The 26,704-nt window shown below is 39.0% G+C and overlaps 1 protein-coding gene across 3 annotated transcripts; it reads left to right on the forward strand.

The window, feature by feature from the left end:
- Positions 1–752: 752 nt before the first annotated feature.
- tmod2 (tropomodulin 2) lies at positions 753–17,216 on the forward strand. 3 transcript variants are annotated; one of them, XM_053322549.1, is made up of 10 exons: positions 753–856; positions 6,645–6,867; positions 8,985–9,141; positions 12,921–13,043; positions 13,299–13,373; positions 13,467–13,597; positions 13,684–13,791; positions 13,899–14,042; positions 14,290–14,434; positions 14,993–17,216. In XM_053322549.1, the coding sequence occupies exons 2-10, from the start codon at positions 6,742–6,744 to the stop codon at positions 15,022–15,024; spliced, it is 1,041 nt and encodes a 346-aa protein (XP_053178524.1). In that variant the 5' UTR covers positions 753–856; positions 6,645–6,741; the 3' UTR covers positions 15,025–17,216. The 3 variants fall into 3 exon arrangements, with proteins under 3 accessions (XP_053178524.1, XP_053178515.1, XP_053178533.1); XM_053322540.1 differs by having other exon boundaries at positions 774–856; positions 6,649–6,867; XM_053322558.1 differs by lacking the exon at positions 753–856 and having other exon boundaries at positions 6,762–6,878.
- The last annotated feature ends 9,488 nt before the right edge of the window (positions 17,217–26,704 follow it).

The following is a 26,704-nucleotide window of genomic DNA, read 5'->3' on the forward strand; positions in this document are numbered from 1 at the left end:
AGTAGCTGTGTGTCAAAGTTGCCATGATGACTTATGGTTATGGAACATGGATTAGTTATGGAATAGCTTTTCCGACCTGAGAAAAAACTGTTAATCTTTTAAAAGTTTTAAAAGATGTTTAAAGGAACATTTAACTGCTGATTTGTAACTGTTTTTGTCAATGTATTTTGTCTGTTTTATTTGTTTCATGTTTCCATCAGATTATTGAATTCCTAGTAATCCCTCACATATGCACTCAAACTGCACTTTTTTCTGTTTTTATTTTGTTATTGTTGATATTATTTATATATTATGTAATTATTTGGTTTATTCTTACCTTTATGTGGTCATATTATTTTCTGTAACATTTTAGATGGAGGCTTTAAATAAACCCATGTGTGTTTTCTGCCTCTCCCTGCACTCTATATTATATGTCATTATCTATTGTATCTTTGATGTAAATTTGAACTTGTGCAAAATAAACTAACCTAAAAACTAAGCAATCACTCAGGCCTCATTAAATGGTTTAAAATAAATGCAGTAATGAAACTGGCATGTGGTCAAAATGTGTTAAAATAGTCTTATTTCCAGCAAATCATTACTTTATTTTATCAGATTGTATTTGCCAATGCTTGCTGCTACCTGATTGGTTCTTCTGGGTAGAAGGGGGCGGGTTCACGCATACCATTGGTTAAACCGAGGAGAATCTTCTCCTATTGGTTCGATCGGACGTCAGTCATAAAATTCTCGGCTCTTCTTCTTCCCCGTGTTACCGCCCTTCGCCTGAGTGAGAAGTCAACCACTGAAGAAGACATCGCTTTCACTGGGAACACTGGCTTTATTTGGACACTCCATAGCTCGGTCCCAGTAGCGTCAGGTAAGAGTATAGACATCTTTGGACGTGTTTTGAAAAATATATGTGTCAGTCTAGTGAACGGACCAGCCGCACAGTTTTAACATATCACTGTCACTCTCTCTGTAGCTGGGTGGTTTAGCTTCACGGTTAGCAACTTCAGTCAAACGCAAAGGTTAGCGTGTTAGCTGCTAACTTAGACTACATCAGGTTGTTTCTCATGGTGAACTGCACCCGACACATATAGCTTAAGTTACCAAAGTAACCCCCCCTTTGGTCTTGCTTTATTTGTTTCTTAGCTAACTTGTGTTGCCCTCTGGTAGACGATGAATAATCTGTCAGCGTGTTAATTCAGCTAACGTCGCTCCGTAGCCTGCTATATGCAGCCTCACAGAAGAGATGGATGAAAGTATTTCATTCAGAGCAGCTAAGGTTACACCAAATGAACCGAGCTGCTACATGTTGTGTGTAAGGTTGGTGTTGTTTCACTGAGTAAGGTAGTGTATTCATAGGTTAATACTCATGTTATGGCTATTTGTCTTGTTTTTCTGGTATCTTGTCATAGTCATGCTCCTTGTTTAATTGTCGTAAATCTAATCAACAGTGTCTCACTAATTTAATCTCGGCAGCCCATCCCTGTTAGCACATCAACACTAGTGTTTGTTTGTTAAAGACAAGCCTTTCAGTATTTTTATCGGTATATTAAGCTGGGATGACTCACGCTGGTGTGGAGAGCTGGGGGAAAAGACTGTTGGTGTAGCAGTCCTACTTCATACTTACTTACGTGTACGTAACGCCATTATACATGTGTCAGTGAGTTTACTGACACACTCCTTGTTCCACAGCTAATATAAGGGTTTATGTGTGTGTGTGTGTTTGTGTGTGTTCATAAAGGTAGTTTGACCAGCAGGGCTCAGTGGGTGAATAAAGGGTGTGGTCCATGTCTTAAGGAGGACGCCTGCATGGGGAAGTGTGTTTTTTCCCTTTTAAAAGCCTGAGGGCAGGTGGCTTTTCTAAGGCTGTGAAGCATTTGATTGTAACTGAGTGGTATGCATTGATGACTGCTGACAGGGCATTTTTGGTGATACCACCTCCTGTTGTACAGTACTGCAGATAAACAGGCTCCACAGATATGATTTGTTTAACCTGCATAACTCTCAGGGGAGAGTGAAACCTGGCTGCTAGTGCTTAGTTTCACCCTGGCTTTTAAACACAGCCACTGCAGTGAGTAGGTTTTTTAAAAAAAGACATCAAAGTGACAGTCTGCCTCAAACTCGTATTATTTATTTAACAGTCCTTGCTGTGCTGAAAAGCAGGGCACTCCTTGAAGTCTGCTGTCATTATATAATAATGTGGTGTATGTGTGTGGAGTGTGCGGTTAGAGCAAGGGAATATACAAATCATGCGTGTTTGTTTGAGAAACACCCTGCTTCCTGTCTGCCTGGCCCTTGCTAGGTCTGTAAAAAGATGGAAAGACAGAAAAGTTGATTGATATTTCCTAGTAGATAGTTACTGGTAAATTGGGAAAAACTAAAAGCCTGGGTGACATATTTAAACATCCGCACTCATAACCATTTCCTTAAACTAATTTTGCTCTCTCCGACATCCCTCCGAGCTGTTAATATATCTTAGTGTCAGCATGATCAGACCATCTGTTGTTATCGCTGTCTCTCTCCCGTCTGTTTTCTATCATTTCCTGACACTTGCAGCCATTGTAAGAGCGCTGCGCACCACAGTGAGGGAGAGCAGAGCTGAGGAACAACAGGGTGGAAAGTGCGGAGAATAAAATAGATGAGAGTAGGTGGGAGGAGGAAGTACAGACTCGCGTCCCCCTGGGGTAGCAGAGCTGGGTCATTCTAACTATAGTCTTTTTGTGTGTTGTTGGGGCGATGTGCTATAATACTGTAATAACCAGTCAGTGCTTCCTGTTGGTCTCTGAGTTGCATATTACAATTCTCCTTTCAGCCTCTGAAAACTGAAGTGGCTTGAGCAACCTGGATAGTAATAGTAAGACCTTTTTACTCGCAGGACATAAGCTGTGCTGAGGATTATGTAATATAAACCAGTGATATCAGGGATGGTGTCTTGATATCTTGCCACATTCTTAATATGGTCCAAATAATCTTACAATGTGACTGTCAGCTGCTGCTTTTGTGAAAGGAGACCATTTGACCTGAAACAGGCTGAGACATGTCTCTTGAAAACATGATGTGGGACAGTGATAACAAAGGTGGAAACAGGTACTTTGTTGTCTATTGCTTAATTTAGCAAAGAAAGTGATCAGTAGTGTGCATGCAAAAGAAACAGTTTGTACTATGTCATGAACAACATGTTCTCAACCCTATCCTTACTGTAACTTAGTTTGATGTTGTTCCTACAGGTCATTAGTTATGTTGAACATCTAGATAAGTAAGGATTAAACCTATTTTAAGGATTATGCATACTCTGAAGAATAAAAGTGCAATTTTAGATGTTCTTTGTATTAAAAGCTTGGTTTATCTTCACAAATGTGATAGTAAATCTTATAGTGTTGTTTTTAAATGAGCTGCATTTGTCCTTTCATACTGTTTTATTGCAGTCAGGAGGAAGAAATTAAAGTCTTGCCTGTCAGGTGAACTTAAATCATGATATTTGTGTCTCTGTCCATGTGCCACCTTTCACAGATATGGTTAAGCGTCCAACAGTAGCTGAAGTGTTCAGGTCACTGTAGGAAAGTCCAAGGTCAGTGTGGAGGTGCAGAAAGGTTTGCAGTATTATTGGCTTGGAGCCATCTGTTGTTGTCTTGAAGGGATTAGCAGAGAAGAGAAGGAGAAAGGAATCAATCAGATTGGACTAATGGATTCTCTCAGTGTCTCCACCTCAGCCTCAGTTCACCCATTATCTCTGTCTGCATGCTCCATTACTCTCTCGTCTGGACTCTCAGAAGCACCGGGCCTCACTCTCTAACTCTTGTTTTAAAACGTGTTGAATTACCTGTTTGTCAGTAAAGCACAGAGTCTATTTAAGAACATGGGATAATATGGTAAATGGTGTTATTTTGGGCTGATCTTGTCATAAGAGCATTATATGTGTGTGTTATATGTGCGACTTAAGCTTATCCCCACCTGGCCTCTTGACTTTCTCGAGACCCCAACCAGAATTGTCATCACATCATTTCGTTCTGCCCTGTCAAATAATTTTTAAGGGGAAATTTAAGCCAAATTAGGACCATGCAATCATAAATCACACTTTAAATGACGCGAGACACATCTTTTATATTCTCATGACAAGTGTAGAAGTAACTAAATAGGAGCTGGGCCTTGATCTGAGACTTTTTGGCAGAATACATCAAAGTTAGTCATCCTATTAAACTTAGATTATGGAAACTGGGCAAGATGTACAGTCATAATAGTCATAATCACACTGCAACCTCCATGTGTTTTAATTTCCCTGAACACATCACGGTTTGTTCTGGAAGGTGAACAAAGCATGCAAGCACACGGGTCAGTGAACACAGCACAGAACAACAGTGTTGTTAATGCAGAATGATTTTTAATATGATTTGGATGCGTTGTGTGTATTTTTAAACTGTTAGATGTAATGCTAAAGTTAAAGCTTATTTAAGTGTAAAGATGATATAGTATTGGTTACTGTTAGCACTGTGCTCATAGTTCTCCAAAGATATCCATTTTTATCATTTTTAGGATTTTCTTCTGTAAGCCAGAGATAGGCAGTTTTACATTTTAAATCACGTCTGATGTTAATGATTAAATATATTAGTTTACTACCTGAAGGCAGAGACACGCATGATAACTCTTGAGCTGATTATCATTATGATTTGGGTGTGACACCTGATTAGACCAAGTTGGACTGGTTTGGTGTCCGTCTGGATCAGCTGATGTTGACAGTCGGCACAGGCTCTAATCCTCCGTCGTCAGATCCAGTCGCTGCTCGAGTCATCCTCATCCTCCCTTTTTTAAAAACATGTTTGATATTTGTGACATTGATGACATCTGAAGTGGAAGAAAAGCTGATTTAATATCTCTGTAATGTAAAGTGAAAGACCTACACACCCAACCAAGACTTGAAGTTAGCTTCATTTTACAAACTTCACTCACCATCCAGCATCTCACCCAAACTCTGCACTGTCTTCCTTTCTTTTTTCTGTCATCTTTTGGTACCAGAACACATGATAATTGGCTTTCTTGGAGGGATTTGCGGGGTCGACTACCACCAGATCCCCAGCTGTTACTGACCAGTTTTTTAATGGGTTGTCTGTGTGATTACTCAGTCATGATGTATGTGCTCCAGCATGACTGTCCAAGAGCAAAGTAAATGGGCACCAGTTGGTGGAAACAATCTTTATGTATCATCAGCTAGTCTTCAGGTTTGCTTTACTTGTCTGGCACCATTAGTTTAGAGTGTCATTGCAGCTTTAATAGCTGATTGCCTTCCTTCCAGTAAGTGTCAATATCCTGAATTAGTCTTGTGCCAGACCTCGTTGCACTCCTGACTTATCCAGGATCTTCTTAAACCTCAGTACAGTAGTGTATTAGGGTGACATTATTATTATCATTATTATTATTATTATTATTATTATTATTGTTATTGTAGATCATTATATTCATGCTTTGATTTAAAACCATCAGCACTGACATTTTACTGCAGTGTCATCTGATGGCACTCAGGCTTGTGAATGCGCCCGCTATGACTCTCATAATCATTTCAGATTAAATGTGGTTGTCATAGACGTCTAATAGAGAAGGTGAAGGGAAGAATTAGACCGAGACAGAGCTTGGATTGTGGAGGTGAGAGACTCAGACTGTCAAGCAGTTTAGGGAAACTCCTCTGAACTGGAGAAATCACTCGGGCAGCTCCGGGGAAATGGCCTTAAATGTTTAAAGAATCCTTGGCGAAAAAGAAGCGTTAGAGTTGAAACACAGGGTATTTTTTTTTCCTGCTGACACAGAGTTTAGAAAGGTTGCTTTATTTCAACATCAACATGAATCAGCTGGACTGATGTGATATATATTCTTGTGTAGTCTTTAAAGGGTTTACAGGAAGCTATTCATGCAGTAAGTCTCTTCAGCACAATTACCAGCAAACCTTTAAGGGATTATGCCCACACACATATATGTTTGACAATAGTGTGAGCCCACCCTTTTGGGGAAAGTACAAGTTTAGGTCTAAATGTCTGTACAGTAAGTGTGTGTGAGTGATTTGGAGCGAGACCATCTGTAGGGTCCTGCAGGGAATCTGGAAATCGTGAGGTCATATTGTGTTCGGACTGTGGCGTGGGAGAGGGAACTGAAGGCTGAGGCCTGTTCATTTAGTTTAAGAGGAGACGTACTCACTCCCCAACTCATTCTCTTACTTTGGTTTAAAAGTTTATTTTAATCTTGATTGTAGTGCTACAGTTTTATATAAATGTCTACTTTGTACTGCCTGCTACTGTGATAATACATAAATAATATAAGCTGGACTGCTTTCATACAACAGGATGATGGTGCGAGGTTTTTTTTTTTTCATTTTCTCTGAAGTTGATGTTTTCTCACAGGAAGAGTTGTTAGTGATCCCCTTGGGAGTGGTCTGAGAAAGTCCTTCCTTTGTTCCAGCTGTGTGTGTGTGTGTGTGTGTGTTACATCATTGCAAAACCCAGCTGTGATCGACTATTGTTTCACAGAGTTGAGACAAACAATGTTTATCTGAGTTTACAAGATACATTTGCATCTGATTGTTTTGGTCAGCTAAGTAAAAAGGTAATTATATGCCTCCTCTTTCACCATTAATGTTAATTTGCCTCTGTCTGTGTGTGTCATCGTTTATCTTTTAGGAAGCGTCTCCCTGGTTTGGAGCAGCGATCCCCCAAGAAGCATCAGTGTGGCTGTGGTCTGCCGTCCAGTGTTGTTTAGCAAGCTATAGCCGACACCATGGCGCTGTCGTACAAGAAGGACCTGGACAAGTACAAGGATCTCGACGAAGATGAAATCCTCAACAAACTGTCGGCGGAGGAGCTCAAACAGCTGGAGACAGCCCTCGAGGAGATGGACCCTGAGGTCAGGGCTCGGTGAGGGTTGGAGGAGCTCCAGGGCTCTTTTAGAGGGGAAGGAGTTCCTGTTGGGAAATGACTAGTTTCACAATAGCCTCAGTAAAATAAAAGTCTTTTCAATCATGGGTCATTGTTTAAAGTGAGGGGCACAACTACAGTTTTAGATTGCTTTCCCGGTGTAGTTAGTTTCTAGTGTTTTAGTATATAAATGATATAAAATGAAATCCACCAGAACGTACAGGTTTCATGTTATCACTTCCTGAAGTGCATTGACCATCACACATTTTTCCGTTTTGACTTTGAACCACACCCCCCCCCCAGTCCCCAGCCTCCATGGTTGGGAAAGTAATTTAAAAAGTCTGAGCTGCAACAGCTCCATCAGCAGGCTGCCAAGTGTTTGTGTGTTTATTTGTGAGTAGAGCTGCAGAGAATAATGAAATCCACCCCAGGCCTCTGGGCGTTATATTCAACTTCTATCTGAACCGAGTGAGACAAATTACCCTACTCAAGGCCCACAGGAAACAGTCCACAGCAATGGAAAAATATTACGTTTTAGATACCAATTTCTCTGGTTTATGGTAGAATTTGTTGAATGGAAGTTTGACAAAATAGTAGCTCTGTGACCAAAAAGAAGAGCAACATTTGGCTTCAGTAGCTGCACTGTGCACATGCTGGTCAAGTTTTCACAGTTGGTTATGTTTTTTATGTTTTGAGTCTTTTAGGCCATGTGTTTTTGAACACAGCACTAACATGATTTTCATTGATGTGCATCAGTTTAAACTGGTTTATAATGTGGTTACTTTTTTTTTTTAAAGTTTAATTAGTAATTCATGTCAATCTATCAAGTGAATTTCAAGCCTCTAGGTCTTGAAAGGATGCCAACTTAAACACAAGTCTGATGACTGAAGGAGTAGCATGTATTTTACGGAAGTTTGAGGACATGTAACATTGTTGTACGTTGTAGGGCTGTCACAGTTGATTTAGAGTCTGCACTTCAGACCGATGCATTGACTCAGAAGGGGCAGGGGTATATTCTCATCTACAGCATACTTGTATTTATCTTGTTACGTATATTTCGTTCTAATAGGCCTTAGTTATCAATTAGTAGTAATAAAGTGGACCTGCAGAACAGCCTCCTCTCACTAAACTGATGTAACATGAATCTCATGTTTTATCATTTTTTGTAATGTAAAAATGTCAGATTTCCACACAGAGTATTAAAATGTGTATTTGTGCAGTTATCAAATCAAAGCAAAGCACTGAGCATCTCTCAGCTGACAGCACTGGAGAGACGATCACAGAGCAGTAGAGAGGAGACGGTAGAGACGCCGGTACGTGTCTGTTCAAACAGTAGTTTAGCTGACTTTGCTACATTTAACACCGGAGCTGAGAACTTGGAGCAGGAAACTGTGTTACTCTGCGTCATACTGTCCTCCGTTTCCATCATCCCTCTCTCTTTCCAACATAGTTTTGTATTTAGGTCATTTGAAGACAAGAATTTGTCAAGGTTTACAGCCCATCAAATTGTCACACTGCGTTGCTCTGTGTAATGATTTATCAACTGATGCACTGACTCAGCGACTTTTAGGGGGGAGGCCCAGTATTTTGTTTGGAGTAGACGGCAGACAAATCCTTTCAGAGCAGAACAGTCAACAAACAAAGTATAATTATCAATTTAAGAAAAATGATGGGTAGAAGACAAAATATACATACATACATACATACATACATACATACATACATACATACATACATACATACAAAAACCTACCATAGTGTCAAATAATGAGGTTATCTGTTAGCAAAAAGCACCGGCTCTGATGCTTTTTTTTCTACTTTCAGCCCGAGCTGACATCAACTTGTGACAGATTTCTTTATATGGTCATCTGCTTCACACATAGCATGCAAATTCACTGCTCCTCTCTGCAAACATGGCATTTTTCCATTGTTTTTGGGCAGAGTGGGCTTTTAGGGTGGTGGGTAGAGAGTAATCCAAAATGTTTGAGAGAAAGGCTGAGCTGGGAGGTGGCATAAAGCACCAGTTTAAGATAAATACATATTTTGAACTGTAAATCGTGCACAAGCTACTCTAGCGGTCTAACGTGTCTCCTTGTCCCCTTCCAGAATGCCCTTCTACCAGCGGGTATGCGTCAGAAGGACCAGACGGTTAAGAAAGCTACAGGAACATTCGACAGGGAAGGCCTTCTCAAATACCTGGAGAAGGAAGCCATCGAGTACAAGGACAGAGAGGATATCGTGCCCTTCACTGGGGAGAGAAAAGGTGTGTGTTTGTCCATGATGGAGCTCCGAACAATGGTTAGAAAGTGTTTATGTATGTTTGACTTACAGTGAACCTCAATCCTTATAGTTATGGCACGTATACATGCAAAAACAGGCTTTATAGTTCATAAAAAAGGTGTGTTATACTTAGTGTAGCGTGCACAGCCGGTAATGAGGCCCTGTCTCATGTTAGCACTGTATTTCTGGGGGGGTGGGGGGGGGTGGAGAACTGAGGTGTGTCTGTTTGTATTTGTATGTGTATCAGCAGTTCAGACACAGTAATTACTGTTCTGTTGTCTTTGCAGGCGTTATTAATGCATGTCTGCTCTTATGTAACATGCAGTGTGGGGGAGGTGTGTGTGTACCAGGGGATACTGTAGGGAGAGTCAGAGGAGGAGGTGAAGTTAAGATGAAATCTCTCACTAACATTCAGGTGTTTTGTGTCTGGATTCACTCTGTTTGTTGGTGTGTTTATTTTTAGCTGTTGGGGTTCCTGAGATGCATCCAGAGGCTATGCAAATATTAGCCAAAAACCTTATTTGAATGGGAGCGATTTCTCAAGTTGACCCTGTTTTGTTATGTTTTTTTTAAATGCAAAATTCACATCCCTCGTTTGGAGCAAAACTGTATTTAAAAGTCTATCCCAACATAATATGAGGCTTCAACCGTCTGAGATAGTCAAATAATCTTAGTTAGTCTTTTTATTGGAAGTTTCCCTCTTCGTGTCTTGATTGACAGTGATTTCTTGCTCAGTAAGGAAAGGGGGGATTTTGCACTAAAAAGACTGATATTGACTTGATTTCACTAATCCAGATGCCTAAAACCTCATGGAAAAAAAAAAAAAAAAAAAATTAAACCCACTTTTGCACCAAGGGAGGCCTGTGGATTTTTTTCCTCTTAACAGTTAAATGAAAAGTGTATTATGAAGGAAGTTCTTAATGGTCAGTATGAACAGTAGGAATTATTACAGCAAGGGAAAGACTTGAAAAATTGTGAATCTATCTTTTTAAATTTCACAGTTGTTGAGTTTGGCTAGAGTTACATAATCATGCATCGGAGCCTGTGACATTGAGAGAGTAAAAACACACCAGGAATTGAATGTGGGAGGCGTCATCACAACATAATAATCTCTGATATTATCGAGCTGTTCATTCAACAGAAAATAAAATCGAGAGAAACCAGTTCTGGTTCAAACTGGTTTTTACACATATTTGTGGTAATTAGAATAACTTTGTTGAATAGAAAATGAGAAGATGTTTTATGTGACACCCTGACAAAAACAATGAGTAGAGTTGAAACATTACTGGGTTGAAATTTTTGTCCAGAGGAATTCCTCTAGTTGAGATCTCCAGAGGTCTGAAAGCTACTCCCTTAATGGAGAGGAAATATGGAACTGACGTCTTCCCTCTGACCCAATGCTGGCCTGTTTGAAATTATACTCCCTCTCTGTGTGTGTGTGTGTGTGTGTGTGTGTTTGTGCGTGCGTGTGTGCACACTCTGTAACAACATGGAAAATTGAAATCATTGTGGTAGTTTTGTGGAATGTAGTTGACTCTCTTCCCCTTGTTACACTCACCCCCTGCAGATATGTTGGGGGTGTGTGTGCGTGTGTGTGTGTGTGTGTGTGTCTCCTTTTGACTAACGCACATGATACTAGAGCAAAACAGCCTGCTTAAGTGCCACGGCAACCACTGCAGCCTTTTAACCACTTGTATGTAATTATGTTGGGTCAGTCCTTCTCATTACTTTTCTATAATCCAGCTTTTTATTGTCCATTCCTTCATTTGAGCCTTGAGTTCCCTCCAGATTTAAGAACATGATTTAAAGGAGACATAACATTTTTTTTTTTAAGATTTTCTGTTAATTATATACGATTATGTCAGATATTTTTTACAAAGTGCAAGTCAAAAGCCCGGGCTTCAGCCTGCTCTGAATTCTTCATTTCTAAAGTTACCTCTGCTTCCTCCTCGTGATGACATCACATTATTTCTGTCCTCAAATGGTTGTCTGGTCTGTAACCTTGTCCTTTGGGTTGTTTGTGTTGTCTACTTTCATATTTTGGATTCCAGTTCAAACCTATACAGATAAATTTGAGAGCTTGATATTTAAAATAAAGAACGAGAAAAACAAGTTATATCTGATTAACATTGTTTGTTGAGCCGGCAGCTGTTGGGACTAACCAATCAGAACAGAGCGGGCTCATCGGGGAGAGACAGGAGTATTTTGATCTGGAAATCATGCAAATATATTCCAGTAAAGCCACAGAATAAAAAGATAGATAGAGGAATGTCAATTTTAGGTCCCCTTTAACCAAGACATTGCGGCATGCTCAGTACCACTGTCAGAAGATGATGCCCTGTATGTCAAATTGATGCCGTCATGAATGACATTGCTGGCATGATGCCACTTTCTTTATGTCTATATTTTCCCTTCAGCATTTTTACTATTTTTTTGTTTTCCTCATTCAACCCCATGATTTAGACTCCGATGGGATTATATGTACTGTCGGATCATGCTGCCGTCAGCCTCTCTGCCATGTCTTTACATTCTGACAGGCAAAATGTCTCTCCAGAGGGACTGGCACAGGATGCTGCCTGATGACTGTATTTACTGTTTGCTGGCTTTCAGGAAGTGCCAGAGACCCCACTTGGGACCAGTTGGAGCAATTTGACTGGCTTGACCGACTTAGATGGAGGGAAAGAGTGAGGGAGGGATGGAGGGAGGGAGGGAGGGAGGGAGGGAGGGCCCGTTCTCGGGGTGTTTTTGTCCAAGTCGACAAGCAGATAGAAAGGCAGTGAATGTTACCCGCTGGATGGTCTCTCCATCCAGTGCAAGTTTTTGTTGCCTGAGCAGCAGTCATGATTAGACTCCAGTCATTGTTCCATGACTTCCTTCACTCTTCCTGTTTCTTCCCTCAGATAGGTTACCATGGAATTATCGCACTTTTCAAACAGTTGGCTGGTTCAGCTTGTCTGCACTGATGTTTGGGGAATGTTGTGTAAAATAGTGGGAGGTCCAGCACATTTCTGCTCAGGCTTTACCGCCTTTGAGGAAAACTACAACACATTTTATATCCAAGTTAACTGTTTGTAATCCTGAGTATTGATCAGGGTAGTATATAATCACAGAAATACTTCAGTGTCAGATCTTCAGTTTGCTCTGTGCTGCTCCCCCGTGCATTACAGTGTAATGCATTGACGTAAACAAGTCAAACACACAGCTTGGCTTGTGGAAATAACCTCAGTAATGACAGAGCACAGGAAGCAGTCAGTGGAGAGATGACAGTTTCCTGTTCTCTAATGTCAAAAACAAAATGAAACGTGACTCAACATATGAGCCCTGATTAGCTTTGTGTTAGATTCAAACCTCTTTCATTTCATTACACACTTCATGCATCTGGAAATGTGATTATTTTATTTTCTTAGACACACAAACACACACACACACACACACACACACACACAAACACAAACACACACAGAGCAATTGGCAGTCATGCAGTCTCATGACTGTGGCACAAGACAACAGAATAGGAATGACACTGAGAGAATAACAACTCACATCTAGCAGCGTTTACCAGTTTGACAGTTTTTATAGAATTGGAAGGTTGTGTAACATCCCGTAAAAAGGTTTACTCAGCCTGCTCGTACCTGCTTCTTCTGTATGCCTTGAAATTAAAGTAATTTATTGCCTGTCCATTTTTTATGAGCATTGAATATTCTCATTTGACTGAAATTGTGCTCCCCTTTTCTCATTGCTCCTTATCTTCTTTCTCCACAGGTAAAGTATTTGTTCCCAAGCAGAAACCAATAGAAAAATGTCAGGAGGAAGTCACAACCCTCGACCCAGAATTAGAGGAAGCCCTATCCAGCGCCACAGATACAGAACTATGTGATCTTGCAGGTAAGATTAAGAGTAAAAATAAACTCTGAGAAAGTGCCACACATGGTTGTTGTATTTGTGAGAAACTCTGCCTGAACTCAAGTCTGTGCTGCAGCAGCAGTAAAACACAAGCTCCTTTCACTCTCACTGTTTTCCCATGACTCCTTAACTTGTCCTTAACTGTGTCTGTTAATGTGTTAATGGAAGAATAAAAGGGCTCATTGAGCAAAACAACAGCCTTATTGCCTTACTGAAGCACATGTGTTTTGTTTGCAGCAATCCTGGGTGTTCACACGCTGGTCACCAGTAATCAGACGTATGATGGGACTGGAGCGAGAGAGGGCCACAACAGTAAGGACAATTGTTAAATTAAACTTGAACTTAAACTTTGTACTGAAACAAAAAGTATATAAGAATATCCTGTGTTTGTTTTTTTTTCCTCAGATGTGATTAAAGGAGAGAAGATGAACCCAGTGTTTGATGAGCCTCCCAATCCCACTAATGTAGAAGAAACCCTACAGAGGGTAAAGAACAATGACAGCACCTTAACAGAGGTCAACCTGAACAACATTAAGGTACAACTGGAAAACAGAAATACACACTCAGAGTCTTTATGCTGTATGCTTGTGTATTGTTGGACCAACGGTTGTGTTTTTTTCAGAACATCCCGATTCCCACGCTGAAAGACATGGCCAAAGCCATGGAGAAGAACATGCACGTCAAGAAATTCAGCCTGGCAGCAACACGGAGTAACGACCCCATTGCTGTGGTGAGAGGGAGTGTTCTGCAGCCTTGTAATGGCTTTGTTTACACCTAACGGCTCCATATTCACATCTTAACTCTATTTCCTCCTTCCTCTACTCCTTGTACCTCCAGGCGTTCAGTGAAATGCTGAGGGAGAACAAGACGTTGCGAAGTTTGAACTTGGAGTCCAATTTCATCACCGGGGCGGGGGTGCAAGCTCTGGTTGATGCGCTGCGAGACAATGACACACTCACAGAGATCAAGATAGACAACCAGGTACCATATGCCAGAATAGCAAATGCACTTTATTAGTTAAAATCTCTAAATATAAGCTCCTATAAAATTAAAGGTTAAGTTGATAGAGAATTATTTTCTTTTTCATATCTTCTTCATGGCTACTGTAGGTGATTAATGAGAATTTACGACCAAGAGAGTCTTTCTAGTTAAATTAAGTGGTTTCATATAGCCTAAAGTAGTTAAAAAATGTTTGATCTTGACCTCTTGTATGCTCTGTGTGTTTCAGAGGCAGCAGCTGGGCACCACCATAGAGATGGAGATAGCTAAAATGTTGGAGGAGAACAACAACATAGTGAAATTCGGATACCATTTCACCCAGCAAGGACCTCGCTCCAGAGCTGCAGCAGCAATCACCAAGAACAATGACCTGGGTATGTTACACACACTCACACACACACCCATACTCAACAACTGGAGATTTGTTGAAACTTGTCCACCTTTGGAATCAAGACAAATTGTTACGACATACCCAACAGAAACCAGATGTTCACAAGACGTCATTCCACAATGACGACCTCTGCTCTCTCTTTTTAGCTCCTCATCCTGTCAGAGCTGCGGTAGCACAGGTCTGATGCATGGGTGTGGTCGCAAGTGTTATAAATGCATCAATGATAACAGTGATTTCTTTCACAGTGTTTGAATAGAGCAGTCACTGCATTAACAGTAGGGAGACTCACACGGTTTGATGTTAGAGCTTTGAGAGTGACGACATCTCACTTCTTCTTTTCTGTACACACTGACACACTGTTGAAATGGGTGTAAACTTTGACCGCATAGCACAGGATTACTCACTTAATTTTGATGATGACTAACAGGCCCGTGAAGGTTGAAGGTTGTGTAGCATGTTTGCAGTTCATTCTTTATTTCACTTATCCGTCCAAAACAAATCATGTATTTGACTTTTTTTAAATTTCGCTTGTCTTCTCCAGTCCGCAGGAGGCGAGTGGAAGGGGATCAGTAGGGGCGGGCTCCAACCTGTTTCCCAGCCAATCCTGTCGTTTCATCTCACCATGTGGAATAATTTCAGCCACTGCCCTGGTCTCATCTCACTGTGTGGAAACTTAAGTCTTGTGCCAAACTGCGGGGCAAGGCGCGCTCAACCAGAACATACATCTGAGAAGAAGGGAAATAACTGGAATTGCCCTCTCCCATATACTTGTTCATACTTATGTTTATTGTTGTCATTATGTTGTTGTTATTGAAGATGTAAATCTGATTTAGTTTTTAGTCATTTCATTTCAGCTGCTCCTTTTTTTTTTTTTTTTTTTGAGCCTTTAAATGACCTGTCCAGACTTTTTACTTTTTTCTTTTATACTGTGCTATAATCATTTTCATTTTAATGTTAATTTTTTTTCTTTTATTTCACATTACCAAGTAACAGAAAGATCAATAACAGCTTTGTATCAACAATAACTAGCATCCAGAAACCCCTGTCTTCTCTGCTAAGATAGGTTGCTGTTGAGGCCTGAGCGTCCAGTAAAACTCCTGTATTGAATCAGTGAAGATAGTCCTGAAGTCGATCTGTAGATGTAAAGCAGTCTGTTAGCACCCCAGCTTAATGCCATCTCATACAGAAAGGTAATAGCTTAGTCATGACTACTAGCCCTGAAATCCTTGTCTGACTGTACAGCGGTAGAAAAGACAAGTTGCTGTCTGTAAGCACGTAGTAGCCAGCAGCACAGTGTTGGTTTGATTGTTTATTGGCGTTGCCTTGTAACACCAGCCTGGGCTTGGTGTATGTGTAACGGTTGTGCAAGACGTTTCTTAGTTAGTGCTGGCGTCACGCTATAGTCAGCCTCAGAATAGATGCTGACTCACCCCCTTATGGAGTCTATACTGAAACTACCAATGCATATTGTTTTTGTATTTCTTTTACTCAAGATCTTGTTTTGATACGGTTCAAATTCGGATGTTTGTTATCCCAATCACTTACGTCCCTTAACAGGACATTGTAATTGTATTTTGATATTTTGGATCAAGAAAACGTGGGATTGTACTGTAAAACAAAAAGGATATTCACCCTAGTTTAGACTGAAGAGGTGTAACAATTGATACTGTTAATTTCTGCTCGACACACACCGAGCTTCTCTGATGCTTAACAATGCCAAAGACTAACACGTGCAGTTATTGAACTAGCTTTTGGCTTCACAGCTACAGTCACTTCCTTACAGCACACTCTGAGAAAGGAGGCAGTGATCTGAAAAAAATGTTTTTGTTCAGATGACACCATACTGTACTACATTTGGATGTTCATTTTGTAGACCACTTAAAGTCACAAAATGTTCAACAGGTAGCTCAGTGAGATGTGAGGAAGAGTTGGCAAACAGCTTATGTCAAACCTCTCAGTTCAGCTCCTCAGGTTGCAGCTACTTGTTAAAAGTTAATGGACTACATCTCCCAGGTAGAAAATGAATTGTACAGACGTTAAATTTGACATTTCTCACACACACACGCACACGCACACGCACATGCACATACACACACACACACACACACACGGCAGGATCTTAGCAGTGGCATGTCATTCATTATGTAAGAGATGTCAACATGCTGTGTGCCTCTAACTGAACTTGCTTAGGTACACTAACCTGCTAATTATGGTTGTAACAGGACTAATTCAGGAGTTACTTGAAACTTGTATATACTGTTTATGTGTAATAGGAACAATATGCTGGCATGAAGTCATCACTTGTGAACATCATGTTTCTATCGACCAAAAATGTTCTTTCATCTTAACAGCCTCACATTCTTTGGAGAAGAGTTGTAAGGCTGAGCTCAGTACTTTGGGTTTTTATATCTGTGTACTTCCTCCATGATCATATCCGCTGGTGTTTTTCTTTTTGGACCTTTTTATTGCGTTTTTCTGGTGGACAGTCGGCTGAAGTGGAAAAACTGCTTCCTTGCTTGGGCTTGTTAATACTATTCTGTGATTCAGAAACAATGTATATTAATTGTAAAATGCCATCTCAAGTTTAAAGTGCACACACACCCCTTTATGTGTGTACAACATACAGTAAATCTACACAAGTCACTGCTGAGATTTTTTTTTATACCTTAATTCAAAATCCAGGTGTAGACTCAACATAAGGAATATGTACTATTATACAACGCACTGCTGAATATGACATCCTCAACAATAAATGTTTTTACATACAGTGAAGTGTATGTGCCATTTTTTTGTCTTTGTCTTATAACTAGGATACTTTTGGTGGTGATTTTCTATATCATTGTTTTTGTCAACAAACCTCACATGTAGAGCCAACCTTGAAAATGTCCCCACTTGGGGACTAATAAAGGATTATCTTTATCTTCAATAAACAATGAACTGATTTTACTTAGGATCCAGAATTGTTTTTGTATCCAAAGACTGGTATATCCTATTCCTCAGTGCCGTAGACCTGCACTGTTGTCCAAAAACGACTAAAAACATGACAATGATACTTTATTATGCTATATTGCAAGCTAGCGAAGGACTGTCAACGGTGCATGAGTAGTGGCGTCTGCCCTACACAGAACTACTCTCCAAAGACTAAAAATTTGTTACCAAGTGCAGGGTGTGGCCCATTGACATGTTATTAATAGTTTTTGGACAATGACAGAGTTCTGAGGAAGAGGAATGAGATATATCAGGCTTTGGATATACATGACTAAGTAGGATCGTTGGTTTGACTCGGACTCTGTACTTATATGTACTAATATTGCGTGGATTACTGACCCATGCCACATTTAAACTTCCATAAGTAATTTCAAATGTACAGAAAAAACCCTTTCCATCTTAGTGTCGCATAGTTTAAGCAAAAACTGGATGCCATAAAATTTCTGTCTGCTCTGTTACTTCAAATCAAAATATGGATGTATTTTGCATGTTGACTAGCATTTAGAATGAAGATATGTGGGTTTGAACACTTTACACACACTGTACTGTAAGACGTTGTAATGATGGCCCAATACAGTCAGAGTTAAAAACAAATATTTGCAGAGTTACAGGGAAGATTTTGAGAGCGTTCTTGCCACATCTCAAGCACAGTGTTAACGACTGATAGACCATCCTTTGGGTTTGGGCTGTACTCTAGATGGTGTCTGTCTGCATGCTGCCTTTAATTAGATCCAGTTTTCTGAAATTGTTTGCACATGCCTGAGAGATGATGTAATGCATATGACTCCATCCCTCTCTGGGTTTCCTGTGCTAGAGCGCTGCGGTGAGTTGCTGTTAGAGAAAACTCTGGGTTTTGGGGGTGGGGTGGTGGAGGGGGGTGGAGGGGAACTCAATGACTCAAGTGTTTCCACTCTAAGAGAGCTGAGAGAATGAGGAGAGCAGGTTTATGTCATGTCTGTTAATCACTGCAGAAGGCATCATTTCAAAGGAAAAAGTCCAAACCAGAGTCAGAATCTGACAGTAAAATATACAGTGCTGTGGCTTATATAAGTACAGTACAACTGTTCACTCAGACCATAACTATTAATAAGCACTCCTCCTCCGCATGTGGAGAAAAATAGACTAGAACTAACAGCATTATAGTCTCATGTCTTTATTTGAAGTTGATGTTCAAAGTGCTGTAATAGTCAAGATGCTGTGTTTAGTATTTGGTGAAAGAGGGAATCTGACAGTCTATTAAAGTAGACAAGGTTTCATAGCAGATATTCATAGCTCATATTCATGGATAGCAGCTTACATGCTTACCCAGACTATATTACATTAAGTGGAAATGGTTGAGCTTTCAGTTATATATCAATGCTTGCTAAAGTAAAGGTTCTTGCTCATGAAAAAGTAATGAAAGATAATGAGTTTCTCTTTAGCACTTTGACTTTCTGTCTTCTGTTGGCTATCTGATTAGATGTGATATTAATTCAGCTGCTGGTCAAGGAGATTAAATTAGATGATGCTGACAAAGATAAGCCTGGCTTGTTTTCATCCTTCACACAGAGGCTTCGTTGTTGAACAGGTATGTTCACCTGCAGTTCCACTTCATTTCCCATCAACATGTGTGAGAATGTAGTGAGTCAGCCCTGAACAAAGCAGCGGTCCCTCTTTATCATGACCTCAGTTCTTGGTAAACAAAGGCTCACAGATTACAAGGGAGAGGAGGGAACAGCAAGGACACTGGTACTGTGCTGCATTCACAAACTGCCAAGCAAAAGGAATGAGCCAATCACACATTGAATAAACTGGTAAACCACTGGCAATATGTGTGTTTTAAATGGAGGCTTCTAAAATACTGATCTTACACTGTAATATTCAAGTATAGAAAAAATTAAAAACATCATTTGTCTTAAACTGAGCTTCTTTTCAACGCTAAAGGCCTTCAGGATGAGAGCTGACATGTTAGTAGAACCAGGAAAATAAATGATGGGGTGCTCCAAACACTATCTCATACCTGACGGGCTTATGTAATTGTCCCTAATGAAAAACAGTGAACTTTTAGAAAAGAAAAAGCTACATCTGTGAGTGTGTGTTTGATCTAATCTAATGTATGCCAGCACAGACTTGGTTTATCTTTGGTCTAGTTAGCAGACTGATCACTGTTTACATCACAGATAATGACAAAGATACTGTTACTTCTTTAACATTTGAGTCCAAGGAAGATGTATGACAAGCCATGAATAACCCTAATGAATAAAAAGTGTTTGTGGCCTCTTGAATAACATCTGTGTCTGTTACTAGGCAGTCAAACCAACTGAGTGTATATATATAAATATATGTACATGTACGTAATATTCCTTCCTTATGTGTTAAAAATAGTAAAATAGTACTAACACATTCTGCCAAATGAAACAGCCAGTGTGATCCCAGTTTGGAGTGGAAAAGTAATCATTAGCAGTGCTTCAAAATGACAGCTGGCTCTTGAAATCTTCTCTGTGTGTTTTTTTTATTGTAATAAAAAACTGTTTCAGCTTCTAAACCACTACTTTCCATTATATGAAGAAGCTGTTCATTCCAGATCTGCTCATTAAAATGAAAACCATGATTGTTTGAAACCTGTTTTTTCATTGCACTACCATAATAGCTGTGCTTGTGTGTCTGTATGTAACAAAATAGAACCAGTTCCTTTAATTAGAGAAAACACATTCTTTTGAGACAATGTGGACACTTGTAGAAAATATCAGACTACAGGTGCACTAAAATTATAATATCAATCATATCGACATATTTGACATCAGATACTTTGTTTAAAAATGTTTGGTACATCTTTTCTAGGAATGTTTTGGAAATGAATGCATAACTCCACAAAATTAATTCTAGATACTGGAAAGGCAAGACTGCTCCAACTTTTAATTTATTCCTTGCTATTTCTCAAATATCTTATTTTCTTCCTCTAGAGAAGCCGCCATCGTCAAACAAAAAGTGTGAACATGATTTTGGCCACCATTTATTTTGTGTTTTAAAGACATGATTCTGACATATTGTACACAAGAAAGCCACTGTTTTTCCCTTCTGCTTCTTTGTGTTTATACATTATTGTTTTCTGTGGCCTGTGGTGGGAGGAATGATGAAATGTGTGGGCTACATTGTTTGTAGAATATACAGTTTTGAAGGATTGCCTGATGACTCAATGGTACCATCTGGTGCATGAAAATGTTATGAGCAGTAACAAAGGTGCAACACCTCAGTTGTCCAGTAGGGGTCAGAAGAAGATTGTTGTCCAGTGGGGGGAGGGAAAGAAAAACCTTACTGTAAGAGACAGTAGGTGTCTCATGGTGATTAAGTTTTCTAGGACAGACTGATCACCTTATCCAACCTCAGAGTCCTTACTTAAACCTCATAAGGATGATATATCCGTGTAGTGAAATTATTTGACAACAATGTAACACTTTGTGATGTGACACTTGTGAACTAATGAGCCACCTGTGTATACTTGTAACAAAATGCTGCCATCTGATTTACTTATCATCCCATTTTTTTTCTCCTCCAACAATCAGACTGAAATTAACTTCACCAAAATAAAATGTGTAGCCCTGTAGGACACATGAGAGGAGCCCTGTAGCCTCCTCAGTAAAGGATGATGAACTGATGGAAAGAGTGATATAGCATGGATTACGCTATCTTCTCTCCTGACCTGTGGGTGCTGTTGGATCAGGAGGCAGCTCAAGAGATTGTTGTCATGGTTACGTTGTAGCAGATGACTCACGGCTCTTTTGCTTCTCCTCCCTCTTTTCCTCTTGTCTTTGTTTCCTTTGTTTTACATTTGCCTGTAAGAGAAAGAGAGGGAGGGGCAATGCAAGTGAAGTAATCCGATTCCTATTGTAGGTCAATCTGCAAATGCAATCACCTATTATTGTTTTTACTCATTTTATCCTAAGAGGTCACTGAATGGAAAAAACCCTTTTGTTGGAAAAGAATGGGATGACCTCAGATTTTTTATCCCCAACAAAAGAGCATTTATGCTTCAGGAACTGACATGTACCCACTTGAATTGGATAAGTTGAGACCAAAGATGTGGAGCAAAGTGACATAAATAATGAACTGATTTGCAGTTCAATCTAAAAAAAAAGTGTAATCTCACATTGAGAACAGCATGCATTATTAATGTGTTGAGCTCCCTCCTCCTGGTGTCTCTTTGTACTCTTAATGATCTGATTTCCATTAGAAAATGCCAGACAGGGAGATTACCACATGACCATCTTTAACCAAGAGAGACTAAATTAATAAATAAATAATTCAAAGATCATGAATCCACTTGTTGCTTCACAGTATCTGTGTCCTAAGTGAATTACATTGTGTGTCGGTACATTCAGTGCATCCCAAAGCAGCACCTGCAGTCTTTGTGTTGTCAAATAACACATTACTTCATTCATCACTACTACATTAGAAACTACTACATTAGAAGTGTAGTAGTCTACATTAGAAATGTAGTAGTGGTGTATGTTAATATTTTTGTGCCTTCATTGCTTCCCTCTGCCTCCACTTTCTTTGTAAAATTAGTTTTAACTTCCAAACACAGTTATTAAAACACTATAGAAAACAATTTTCAGTGCCATTCTGGCTCCTGAATAATCATGTACCATCCCAAACACAGAGATGACGGGGACAGGAGTCACAGAAAATTTCCACCTGCAACCTTCCAGTAATGAATACATGATGAGGAGTGTGCTGTCCTTCATGAGGGCACGGCTGTCCTGTAACTTGTTTAACCATGATTTATCTTGTTATTCATTTATGCTCTTTTATCTGCTGCTCTGCAATGATTAACTGACATGTTACTCTTCATTTTACAGTATGTCCACATGATAGAGTTCTCACACGCAGTCTGCAGGTTTATATCTAATAATAATAAAAGATACAAAGGTCCACACCACATTTAAAACAACAGATAAGTGGATGGAAACATTATTGCATGTCAGACTGTGTGATGTAGCTGTTTATTTAGCCATCATCAGTGTCATATAATAAAAATGTATTAACTGAAGACTGGAAATAGACTGGCAAGGCAATTACTGTAACAAAACAAATTAAATTAAAGTGCGTTTTCATTATAAAATCCTTTCAAATAGTTTGAAATATGACTTTGATAGATGGGAATATGGACTTTAAATAACACACTGTAATTAGATTTTTACATTATAACAGACATCTGACAAATCAACACCAAGGAAACATATCTAAAACCTTACTCAATACCAGTGGTTGAATAATTTAGATCATTTACTTAAGAGAACCAATACAGCAATATGAAAATACTTGGTCACAAGTAGAAGTCCTGCATGAAAAATCCTACTGAAGTAAAAGTACATAAGTACGTACTTAACATGACACTATGTCTTGGACCAAAATGTAGTTCAAGTACTACAGTGTAAAAGTAGTAGTGGTTGGTGCCTCTGGTATATTATTATGTATGACATCATTAGATTATTAATACTGAAGCATTAGTGTATAAACAGCATGATACTGTTGTAGCTGCTGGAGGTGGAGCTAGTTTGTTCATATACAGCTAGTTTAGTCCAAAGAGGTCCAACTTGGGGTTGGACCTCTCCAAAGATTGTACACTGTTGTATTTTAAAAGTTTTTTTAATACTATCTACGGAAGCGTATTGCATTCACTTGAATAAAAAAAAAATCTGTTTTTTTGAGGTAATTACTTCTGTTTTTCTGAGGGTTTTTTTTCTGTTTTCCAGAGTAATTTATTTTTATGCTTGGTTTTTTGGGGGAATTTTTTTCAGATTTTCTGAGTAATTTCTTTCTATTCTGTTTTTCGGGCAATTTTTTTTCTGAGTTTAGAGGGCATTCAAAACATTGGACACATTCACTCTTTATTGAGAGCTCGATGTAATGGAAGCAAACATGACCTGCTTGTTTAGTTTAATCAAGTTTTACTTTGATCTGGGTTTAAGACACTGGGAGATTGTCCTGTCTTTAAGTCATATAGATGGTATATTACTATTATTATATGTCTTTCTCCCTCTTTGCCTTTTCTCTCTCTAATTGCATATATTGGTCAAAAGACAAAGTCCCACCAAAAAGCTCAGAAACTGATCATATGTGCGGAGCAGAAGTCACCATAGATGGGAGTCACTGGCAGGTTGGCTGTTCTCGCGAAGTATCTCGATAATTCAGAGAAAAAAATTACCATGGAAAACAGAAAAATAATAACCCCGAAAAACAGGAAAAATTACTCCCAAAAACAGGGGAAAAAATAGCAAGAAAAACAGGAAAAAAGATTAGTCAGAAGAACAGGAGAGAAAAAATTACTCAGAAAAACAGAAATAGTTACCTCGAAAAACAGACCAAAAAATAAATTACTCAGAAAAAACGGATTTTTTTTATTTATTCAAGTGAATGCAATACGCTTCCGTAACTATCCATTGTGTTGAATCTTCATCTGAAAAGTAACTAAAGGTGCCAAATAAAAGTAGTGGACAAGAAAATACAGTACTTCCCTCTGAAATGTAGTGGAGTGGTAGTATAGTAGTCAATAAATTGTAGACAGAGTGTAAGATGATTAAAACCTATTATTTTCATATATGACTATTTTCCACTAAAATGCGTATCTACATCTTATTATTATTCTTCCATTCTAAAAAATAAAGGTGAATGGTTTGTTAGTATGACTGACTGTATGACTGGTTTTAATAGGACTCAGGGATATGGAACATTTTCATTTTATTGAATCAACAGTTCCTCATTTGGCAGACTTTATGACACAATGTTCCAGGTTGGCAAAATCCCTCATATATATTTTTATAGCTTTAAACATGTGGTGATAACGGAAAACATGTTTTCATGCACAGCAGGCCATGGGACTGTTAGCAGGTTCCTCTCACAGATCCAAAAATGAGTCAGCATTCAATAGCATTGGCTTCAGATGCCACATGCAATGGTTAGTGGTCACAGTGACCTGCTGAATTTTTCTACTCGATGTGAAAGGACCTCTCCAGTCCTTTATTATCACAACAAACACAAGTTAAGATGCTCAATCTTGGACTTAAAGACCTGGAGCCCTTTCAGTGACTTACAGTGATTATATTGTTATTATGTATTTCATTTATAGCGATTTTATGAGGTCAGTGATATTAAAAGGCGAGTAGTTTATCTAGTAGAGGGGATAAGCATAATTCTGACTCCACATTACGGGCCAGCTCTGTATTAGTTGTTTTCAGTAATGGGTTTGTGGTAACTTCATTATGTGTGGTTTATTTATTAGAACATACCATATAAACACAGTATAAAGGCCTTAAAAGTAGCGTAGGTGTTTCCTTAAAGAACAATTTTATATTGTTATTTACTTTGCCTTTGCATAGAGTATGTGCATGCAAAATGTGCATTTAATCATATCACCACCGTAACTACTACATGGTGAGTACCCTGAGTCCTTTAGGTTCTTTTGGAAATTGTCTCAAAGTGTACGTAGAATTCAGGTACAAAATGTTGACCCAACATTTGATTTGAATTTAATTTGAATTTGAATTTGTATAACTATGCTACATACAAAGTTAACAATAACAGTGACTCCCTGTTCATACCATCTCTGTCATATGTTCATAGTATCATGATATGGTTTCTCTGAAATATCAGATAAATAAATTATAGTTTAAGTAATTTTACTTTTTAGAGGAAAATATTGCTGCTTGAATTAGCAACACCTATGAGCACTCTACATCTACATTCTTGAAGTGGTAAGTAGCCAATGTTCAAATAAGGCAAGTGGAGAAATTGCCTGAAAATATGCTGCTTGACATGTGTCGTGTCTGATATAGCTTTTTCACAAAAACAATTATCTGGTTAAAATCCTTGAAAAGGCATCTGCTCCTTCTCCTTCATTAACGATTCAAGAATCTATAAATAGCCAAATGTTTATTTCAAGCTTTTGATGTCTTACAAAAAGCAGTGTGTAGTTGAGGTCACATTTCAGATGTCTGAGTTGTAAACAGTTCCACTAAAAGGCGATTTTTCCCTCTAAGTTTCTTACGCAGTTTCATTTCAATACCTGCTTAAATGATCCATTATTTCACCAAAAATCTAATATTAAGTCCAAAAACTGGAAACAAATGTATGTGTTATAACTTGTTTTTCTTTCCTCTCCCATTAATCATCTCCTGTCCCCTTAGATTTATCTAGGGACCCTTTGGAAGGCCTGAACCCTAGGTTGGGAACCGTTGGACTAAACTAGCTAACTGCATAAAATAATTCAAACGAGCTCCACCTCCAGCAGCTTCAACAGTAACATGCTACTTACACACTGATGCTTTAGTATTAATAATCTAATGATGTCATGTATAATATCAGTCAGAGGGACCAAACTTTTTATTGCAGTACCTAACTACATTTTTGTCCAAGATTGAGTGTCATTTTAAGATTGAGTGAAGGTTCATCAAAGATCCTAGAGGAAAGCAGGAGCTACAGCTGTCAGGCGGAAACATTTTGAGCCTAATGACACTTCAGTTCTCTGCAGCTGTCATTTCAAGTCAGATGATTTTGACAGAACTGAGCAAACTGTGTCTGAGGGTCTGTGTGATCCCATCAGTTTTTCCAGACCATCTTAAAATGGTTAGTGTATTTTCAAGGCATAAGATTATTGCGTTCCTTTTGATAGACAGTGTTAATATATAGTGGAAACTAATTGGAATAGTTTGTAGTTTTGTCATTTTGTAGTGATGTTACATATGATACTCACAATGCCTATACACCTATTATAATGGCCTTTGCTCAAACATTGTGGTACCACTCTCCCTGTGTGTGGCCTATGAGCCTTCTGATAGGGGCAATTTTATGTGCACGCTGTCAAACACACAGGAACAATTCGAGTTTTAGGCCTATCTATGTGTATGTGTGTGTGTGTGTGTGTGTGTGTGTGTGTGTGTGTGTGAGGACCACATCCAATCCTATTGATTCATGTAGTTGATGTGATCCGCCTCAAATAACTTAATTGAATTCCAGTAAGTAACCGTCTATCCGTCTAGGTGTTATTTTTGACTCTGTTCTGTCTATTGATGCCCAGGTGACTAAAGTAGCCTACTGCAATCTTGTTTTGCTCAGCTGAGACAATTGACCAAAATCAGGTAATTTCTTTCAGCTGCAGACTTAGATTAAGTCTTTTATCACTTCCAGGCTTGCTAATTGTAATGCACTTTATTCTAGCATTAGTAGGCAAAGCATACATAGACTGCAGTTGGTACAAAACGCTGCTGCCAGGTTTTTAACAGGTGCT

Source organism: Scomber japonicus, chromosome 1, assembly GCF_027409825.1.
Source record: "Scomber japonicus isolate fScoJap1 chromosome 1, fScoJap1.pri, whole genome shotgun sequence".
NCBI lineage: Eukaryota > Metazoa > Chordata > Actinopteri > Scombriformes > Scombridae > Scomber > Scomber japonicus.

Excerpts from the sequence above, each read along its gene's own strand:
- tmod2 (XM_053322549.1), top strand. The coding sequence starts at position 6,742 with ATGGCGCTGTCGTACAAGAAGGACCTGGACAAGTACAAGGATCTCGAC. Across the intron at positions 6,868-8,984 it reads TCGAGGAGATGGACCCTGAG|AATGCCCTTCTACCAGCGGG; the intron begins GTCAGGGCTCGG and ends GTCCCCTTCCAG. Across the intron at positions 13,044-13,298 it reads AGAACTATGTGATCTTGCAG|CAATCCTGGGTGTTCACACG; the intron begins GTAAGATTAAGA and ends TTTTGTTTGCAG.